Genomic DNA, 8,917 nt, shown 5'->3' on the forward strand with positions numbered 1-8,917 from the left:
TATTTTTAATATTGATGTTTCTTTTTTTTTTTTGCCGTTTTTGCAGGCAGCTGTAGAAGATAAACTCGATACCCGACATTATCCCTTCTTAAATGGAGGAGGACCACGACCCAGTTGTCAACAACCAATCAGGTAAGTCTCTCTCTTTCTAGTTAGCCCGTAAAAAATTAGCAAAAGTTATAGACTGTTGACTCAGAACAAGTACTTTATGCCAAATTCTTGCATTAAACGATAATCTTGCTTAATCCACAACTATGCATCAAATGGATAACATAGTACTTGGTTCACTGCACCTTATCATAACAAGGATCCATACAAGATTTCAGCTAGATTAGCCTATTATTTTCTGAGAAAACTTCTACAGTAAATGTGGTATCTTTTTTTTGTGGTGACTAATCCCTTTATTATTCCTTAATTGCATTGAATGGATACCATAATACTTAGTTCACTGTGCCTTATCATAACAAAGATCCATACAAAATTTCGGTCATCAGCTCAGTAGTTTCCAATGAAACAGACAGAGAAATATAGTATGAACTAGCAGTTCAGCCCGGCTTTGCTCGGGCCCTATGTACTGTTCATAACTTTATGTGCATATGTGTGTGTGTGTATGTGTATATATATATATATATATATATATATATTTAAAAGTTGGACTCGTGCCCAAATAATCTACATCTAAAATTTCAAGTGTTTAGACCCAAAATTGGCAGACGAGTTTGGTAGAATCTGCAAAGGTCAACTTTCAACCTGTAAAATTTCAAATGTTTATACCCAAAATTGGCTGAATAGTCAAATCTTTTGAACTTTGATTTCTTGGCAGCCAAATTTTTGGCCAAAAACCAATTAAAAAGCTTGCCCTATGTCTGAATCAACTTTATGTAAAATTTTAAATGCTTAGACCAAAAATTGGTTGAATAATTTAGTAGAGATCCCAGAGGTCAAATTTTTTTTAACTTTGGCCCCAATTTTGACTCCTTGACATTTTGATTTGGCTCAAATCAAATTGAAAAGTTTGATATATGTCCAAGTAACCTACATCTAAAATTTCAAGTGTTTAGACCTAAAATTGACACAGGAGTTTGGTAGAGTTTTCAAAGATCAAATTGTTGGACTTTGACTCCTTGACAGCTAAATTTCTGGTCAAAAACCGATTTCCCAAATCTCAATACCCTGTAATCTGTAGACTGAAAATTGACAGAGTAGTTTAGTAGGGAAATGTACACACACACACACACACACAGACAAGCTCACTTTTATATATATACTAGATATATATATATAGATAGATTAGTGATGGGGCGATTCCAATATTTTTCCCAGATTCTGATTCTTTATAAATCTCCAAGTATTTAACTGTATAGTTGTATTTTTTCTCTGATTACCATCAAAATACACGTTAAATGTGCAGATATTTTCCTAAACATAAAAAATACACTTGTGAAGGAAGATCCATCGATTTTAGCTTCACTGGTATTTTAAAATCAATAAATATTTATTATATCATTATTATCAGCAATGGAAGATTTTTAAACAAAATCAAATAAAAAAGACAATTAAAAGAATCATTTTGGCATCGGAAAATCGGTACAAATTTTTCCGATACCCTCAAATATTCCGATTTCCGATTAATTTTCCCAACACTAATATATATATATATATATATATATCGTAATGATCCCAGATATCGATAATCAACATTTGCTTCCAAAAATATTAGCTGATTTTTTTTTATTTAGGTAAAAAAAAAAAAAAATGGCGTCATCATTCAAAGCAATGAAGAGTTATTTATTAGATTAGCTGTCTGTCAGATGGAAGCAGATACTGCATCACTTAAGTATATAAAATTAAAGATTTTATTTCACAGAAAAGCCACAAAGAAAGGAATTTCAAAGCATTTAAACTGACAAATAAAGTTATTTAAACTCGCTTGAAAATTCTTAATTTGATTAAAAAAAAAATTTTTTTTAAAATAAATAAAAAAAGATGTAGTTCAAAAAAGAATTTTAAAAAAGCAAAATGAATGTGAGACTTCCAGGCCAAGTAGGCCCTGTCGGTGGGGCATTAAAATACGCCGACTGCCCCCCTGCAGAGGGTAAAAGTCCCTCAATGGGGGTCCTGGATATGACCTTAAACTATATCCAGTGGTGAGGCCCCAGCTTGTGGGAGTGTGGAGCCACCCTTTAATTACCATTGCTCCCAGGTCTACTCTGACCCGGAGTGGTAGTACCTGTTAGGGTCCCAACTATGGGTTAAATAGAAACCGACGTGAAAACAACAAATATATTCTATTAAAAAAAATTTTTCTTCAAAATCTTTGGATTCGGCATTAAATAACCCGAAAAGGGTTGATATGCTGTAAAACAACCAACCAACCATCCAAGCCAAGTATGTATTGCTAGCTTTATATAAAACACTGTAAAAAGGGAATCGAAAACTCAGCCAATGTTTTGCACACGGCATAAAATATTTTACTTGTGACTTTAATGTGTAATCTATGAAATACATTGGAATATTTTGTTTTATCTAAAGAGCACAAACTGAAAGTTTTAGTATTGTTTGTTTCGAATATATTTCTAATGTGTGTTTTATGTCTTTTTTTTTTTTTTTTTTTTTTTTCATCATCCTTGATCTCGTCGTTCAGTGTTCGTTATGGCCACTGGCATAAAGAGAAGGGTCAATCAAGCTACAAGAGCGGGCCCCGTCTTATTATTTTCGTGGTTGGTGGCATCTCATACTCTGAGATGCGAAGTGCCTATGAGGTAACACTGACTGCCAAGAACAATTGGGAAGTCATCATTGGTAAGACTATCTTTTTTATATATTTTTTATCTTTTCCAGTTTTAATTAATTTAGAATGACTAAACAAATATTAAATTATATAATTTGAACTTTGACTTCAACATCCTTGTTATTTTTTCATTTACAAAAGTAATTTTGCTTCTAACGTTTCGATAATTTCTTTGTCATAAAATATTTTCCCCGTTCTTGTTTCTTTTAGGTTCAACTCACGTCTTAACTCCTGAAGGTCTTCTACGAGATCTCCGCAAGATCAGCAATCCTTAATTAATTTGGGTAAGATTCCAACATTTATTTTAACCGTTTCTCTTGCATGTACGCTTACATATTTTCATAAATTTCGATTTCTTTTTCTTTTTTTTTTTAAATTAAAGGGGCAGCTTTAACCTAGCATTATACCCGAGAGCCCATCATTCAAACTCGTCAGCTTTAACATTCACAGGCAACATGAATTGGAACAAATACATTGCCAAGGCTGTTACAAATAAGGTGGGCTCCCTCTACCATGCTAGAAAATTACTCGCACCTAAGAATATAATACAGGGTATCTGAAAAAAAAATGACATCATTTCAAATGCCAATATCTCTGAAACAACTTAATGTATCTTAATGAAACTGCACAAACTTTATGTTGAACATCAGATTTGCCGATTTCATATTTACAGATTCCGGGGACTTCCAAGGAATGTTTCACGAACTTTCTCGACCTTCTCTCCAATGTTGGTGGCCGTCCAGATCATTTCAATTTTTGGTGCCAGGTTCCATTTTTGGTGCCAGGTTCAAATTTTTGGTGCCAGGTTCCATTTTTGGTGCCAGGTTCCATTTTTGGTGCCAGGTTCCATTTTTGGTGCCAGGTTCAAATTTTTGGTGCCAGGTTCAAATTTTGGTGCCAGGTTCAATTTTGTTTAACTAGTTGGTGCATTTTTGGCAGATTTTGCAAAAATAATGGCCCAGTCTTGGCTGAATGTGTTTGAGCGTATTCCAATACACAAAATGACTTCTCTTTTGAAGTGAACGTCATTTCTTAACCTGAAGAGATAAACGTCAAACATTAAACACAAAATCTTAAACTGTGAAATGAGACGTCAAATTTTTTGGAACACGTATATCTTTACAAAGCCACAATTAACTCCTGCATGGAGTATTGTTGCCAGATCTGAGCTGGTGTATCTACCACTGGTCTCTTGCTCCTAGCCAGGGTCCACTGCTGCCCTAAGAGGAGGGAATGGCATCTCTTCTCTTACTGTATGAGCTGTGAAAACAGAATATTCTTTTAATCCTTTAGACATTCAAGTCTATATCCGACACAGTAGGACACAGTCAATCTATAACCCTATGGGTTGTATTGCCCATTGCCGGGAGTAGAGTTGGGCTGCACCTTAAAGGTAACCCCACTCCTGACGGCTCAGGGTTACATTATTTAAAACTAGCGGGGGTACCCGGCGTCGCCCGAGTGTTTGTTTCCAGGACGGGGGGGGGGGGGTTAAAAAATGTTATGGTAGGTAAGTAGGAAGGATCAAACCCGGAGTCATGAGTAAAAGTAGGAAAATAAAGTGTGAAAAAAAAAAAAAAAAAAGAAAACATCTGCAACGTTAACAGTTCGGCAACCAAGAAAAGTCCATTCCAGTTGTTTAGGAAAAAAAAAAAAAAAAAAAAACGACTACGGTAGGTCGGCGCGAACGTGAAAATATAATGTGAATTGTCCAGCACGCTAACCACTACGCCACAGAGCACTGCAGCTTAGTTTAGTGATTTTAAATAACTTCACATGAAAGAACTACGAAGCCAAACCGGTGTTCTCTTCTCAACTGTTCCTTGTGAACGATCCCCAAACAGTGTTAAGTGGTGGCAGGGGGAGGAGGAATTTATTAGAGAGAAAATATTTTACCACTTCCATTGATCTTAACCGATTTTGGCCGTGACTTCTCAGCAGAAAAAGTATAGAAATCTAAGATTATCGAGGAATTTGAGAAATAATAAGCCTATAACACACCTCAGATATTGTTCTGCCGTTTGTGCATATTATATTTGCATGAAATATCTTTATTTTTAATCCTATTAAGGTCAAAATCCGACGGGAAAAAATGAGTTCATTTTATTTATATAGAGATAAAATAAAATTCTATAAACTTGTCAAATAAAATTCAATAACTTCGTGTCTGGACCCTTTAAGTTTCCAACGATTTTTAATCTTCAAAAATTTTCAAAAGCTTTTGAGAGTATTTAACTCTCCAACTCCTTGCGAATTAAGTCTTTAAACGGATAAAGACTTATTCATAACTCCTCGTCGTGGCTTCATCGTCTAGTTTTTATCTTTGTCTTCATCTTTTCTTTGTCTAGTGGTTAGATGCTCGCTGGTTGCTGGAACTCCTCACTTTTCTACTTGAGCACGCAACTCATGCATAACCCTAAGTTCATGTGGCAGTTCTGCTCTCATGATGGCTGGTCAGTAACACAACCACAAGGGTACTTCGGCTGGTCGTCTGATGTTGGACATTGAGGAGGAGGTCCTCCTTCACAGGCAGGTGCATCGTTCTCGTCTGCTGCATCGTTCTCGTCTGCTGCATCTTGAAACATTGGTCTAGGGAAGAATTAATTTCACAACCACGGGCAAACAACAAAAGTTTTGATTAGCTGTTAAGAAAACATGTATTCTTTTTATCATTATCACCATCACTGTTAGATTCAGCAATGTGAAATCTCCTGAATTCATGTTAAAAGACCATCCAGGAGAACTGATAGCTTGTCGCAACAAGCAAGACAACCCGACGTTGTCCGGTACACACTCTGGTCACAAATCAACCGACAACCACATCAGTCTATTTAAAAACTAGTGATGGGACGATTCCAATATTTTTCCCGATTCCGATACAATTACCGATTCCGATTCTTTATAAATCTCTAATTATTCAACTATAAGATCGTTATTTTCTCCGATTTTCGTAAAAATGTGCAGATATTTTTCTAAACATCAAAATTACACTTGTAGAGGTTGATCTACCGATTTTTAGTTTCATGGTATTTTAAAATCAGTGAATATTTATTAATTTATCAATGTTACCAGCAATCAAAGATTTTACTTTAAACAAAATCAAATAAAAAAGACAAAAGAATCGATCTGGCATCGGAAAATAGGCACCAATATTTCCAATTTTGATTTTCCCAAATGTTCCATTTTTTACGATTCCCGATTCCGATTAATCGTTCCAACAGTAGTAAAAACATAAGATAATTATAGATATATACTCAAGAGTCAAAACATTGAAAAGAATATGCTGTTGTCACAGCCCTAATTATTACATATGTCTCTATCTCTCTCTCTTAGTGAAATGAATTTGCTTTTTCCGAATTCTGGGAAAAATGTCAATCATAACTGTCTGCTCATTTTACTTTTTCACATCAACCCATTTTTTTTTTTTTTTTTCGATCCAATAATATTTTTATATCTATATCAAGATATTTTAATATTGTTATATCTATATCAAGATGTTTTAATATTGTTATATCTATATCAAGATGTTTTAATATTGTTATATCTATATCAAGATATTTTTATATTGTTATATCTATATCAAGATATTTTTATATTGTTATATCTATATCAAGATATTTTAATATTGTTATATCTATATCAAGATGTTTTAATATTGTTATATCTATATCAGGATATTTTAATATTGTTATATCTACAGGGTGGTCAAAAAGTCAGTAACATTTTAAAGAAAAACGATATTAGCAATACACGTATATTTAAGTACCATACATTGAAATATAAAATGAAACAAACATGAAATATGTTTATTTTGTTATTTGTCGTCCATTTCTCTCTATCAATCGCTGGAAGCGATTAACCACTGATTGTGTAACACGTGTAATCATGTCAGCTGATATCCGCGCAATCTCTTCTTCAATAAATAACTTTAAAGACGCTATTGTATCAGGCTTCTTGCCATAAACGCTATCCTTTACATAGCCCCAAAGCCAGAAATCAGGAGGGGTAAGTTTATATATTACACTCAAATATTTAAACAAATAAAGATTATAATGGATCATATTGTTTTTTCTACCTTTAACATGTTACCTGACTTTTTGACCACCCTGTATATCAAGATATTTTAATATTGTTATATCTATATCATGATATCTTAATATTGTTATATCTATATCAAGATATTTTAATATTGTTATATCTATATCAAGATATTTTAATATTGTTATATCTATATCAAGATATTTTAATATTGTTATATCTATATCAGGATATTTTGATATTGTTATATCTATATCAGGATATTTTGATATTGTTATATCTATATCAGGATATTTTGATATTGTTATATCTATATCAGGATATTTTGATATTGTTATATCTATATCAGGATATTTTGATATTGTTATATCTATATCAGGATATTTTGATATTGTTATATCTATATCAGGATATTTTGATATTGTTATATCTATATCAGGATATTTTGATATTGTTATATCTATATCAGGATATTTTGATATTGTTATATCTATATCAGGATATTTTGATATTGTTATATCTATATCAGGATATTTTGATATTGTTATATCTATATCAGGATATTTTGATATTGTTATATCTATATCAGGATATTTTGATATTATATCTATATCAGGATATTTTGATATTGTTATATCTATATCAGGATATTTTGATATTGTTATATCTATATCAGGATATTTTGATATTGTTATATCTATATCAGGATATTTTGATATTGTTATATCTATATCAGGATATTTTGATATTGTTATATCTATATCAGGATATTTTGATATTGTTATATCTATATCAGGATATTTTAATATTGTTATATCTATATCAGGATATTTTAATATTGTTATATCTATATCAGGATATTTTAATATTGTTATATCTATATCAGGATATTTTAATATTGTTATATCTATATCAGGATATTTTAATATTGTTATATCTATATCAAGATATTTGTAAGTTTTTATACAACGTCATTGTTTTTCTAAAAGAAAATTTTTTTTTTATTTTTCAGGGGCGCGATTTCCCCATCTTGAAAAGCCCTCAATGTTCATTCGATGACATCTAACTTCTCCAACCCCCATCATTTCTAGTGACTTGAGAGAAGGAATTCAACTAAAAAAAAAAAAAACAACAAATTCTAAGATTTCTTCCTCTTCTCATTTTTCTTCTTCTTCAAAGCCTCCACGATTTGCATGTCTGTCATTTGTAGAAAGTAGAAAAGAGAAAAAAAAACCCGAAGAAATGGACACGTAAATACTTGAACGCAAGGTATTTCCAAAACAAGCAGGAACACCTTGATGTTTCTTTGGGGTCGTTTTATTTTATTTATTTATTTTTTTTTTTTTGCCATTGCAACACTAAAAATTATTTGGTTCTTATTTAAAATTCAACCTAATTAAAATAAAAAAGAAACTAAAGAATCTTGGATGTGCATACCCGTCATGAAACGGAAATATCATATTCCAAAAATTATGTAAATTGGTCAAATTTTATTTTCAAGTAAGGAAATCTTTTTTTTCTTTTTTTTTTTTTTTCGATTAATGAGAATTTGTCGGCATTATAACATGAATCTAGTAATTATGAATTATTGAATTATCTCCCTTTGATTCTTGACATTTTTTTTTTTTTTTTTTTTTTTTTCATAATGGCAAGCGAGATAATTATTTTGCAGATATTCATAAAATTTGATTTTCTTAGTTAAAAATAAAGCTACCTGATCAATTTACGTGATTTTTGGAATATGACAACTTTGTTCCGTGACGGGCATGTACATGAAAAATTCTTTTTTTTTTTTTTTTTTTTTTCTTTAATTTATTGAAATTCTAAATGAGAACCAATTTTTTATTCTTATTCTAATGATGACGATCCTTCAGACATTCAAAACCTCGTTTCACTGATTATTGTTATTGTCTCCTCCTCGTTCGTGTCTTGATGTTAAAAACTTAAATTAACAGAAAATATGCAGGAAAATGTTTGACTAAAAATCAATAAGATTTATAAAAATAATTAGAGCTTATTTAGACTTACACTTAATTAAAAAAAATAAATACAAATCCAGAAAATTCTTTATGATGTACATACTCGTCA

General features: G+C 31.6%; 1 protein-coding gene across 8 annotated transcripts in view; it reads left to right on the forward strand.

The window, feature by feature from the left end:
• LOC145268824 (syntaxin-binding protein 1-like) overlaps positions 1-7,965 on the forward strand; it is a 381,121-nt gene extending 373,156 nt beyond the window's left edge. For all 8 annotated transcript variants that reach the window (XM_080124472.1, XM_080124475.1, XM_080124467.1 and 5 more), the window contains 4 exons: positions 47-132; positions 2,645-2,802; positions 3,002-3,075; positions 7,842-7,965. In XM_080124472.1, coding sequence (XP_079980598.1) covers positions 47-132; positions 2,645-2,802; positions 3,002-3,066 — 309 coding nt within the window. In that variant the 3' untranslated portion in view covers positions 3,067-3,075; positions 7,842-7,965. The remainder of the gene's footprint in view (positions 1-46; positions 133-2,644; positions 2,803-3,001; positions 3,076-7,841) is intronic.
• Positions 7,966-8,917: the final 952 nt, after the last annotated feature.

The sequence above is a fragment of the Euprymna scolopes genome, chromosome 44, assembly GCF_053919585.1.
Source record: "Euprymna scolopes isolate OS-2025 chromosome 44, ASM5391958v1, whole genome shotgun sequence".
Classification (NCBI taxonomy): Eukaryota; Metazoa; Mollusca; class Cephalopoda; order Sepiida; family Sepiolidae; genus Euprymna; species Euprymna scolopes.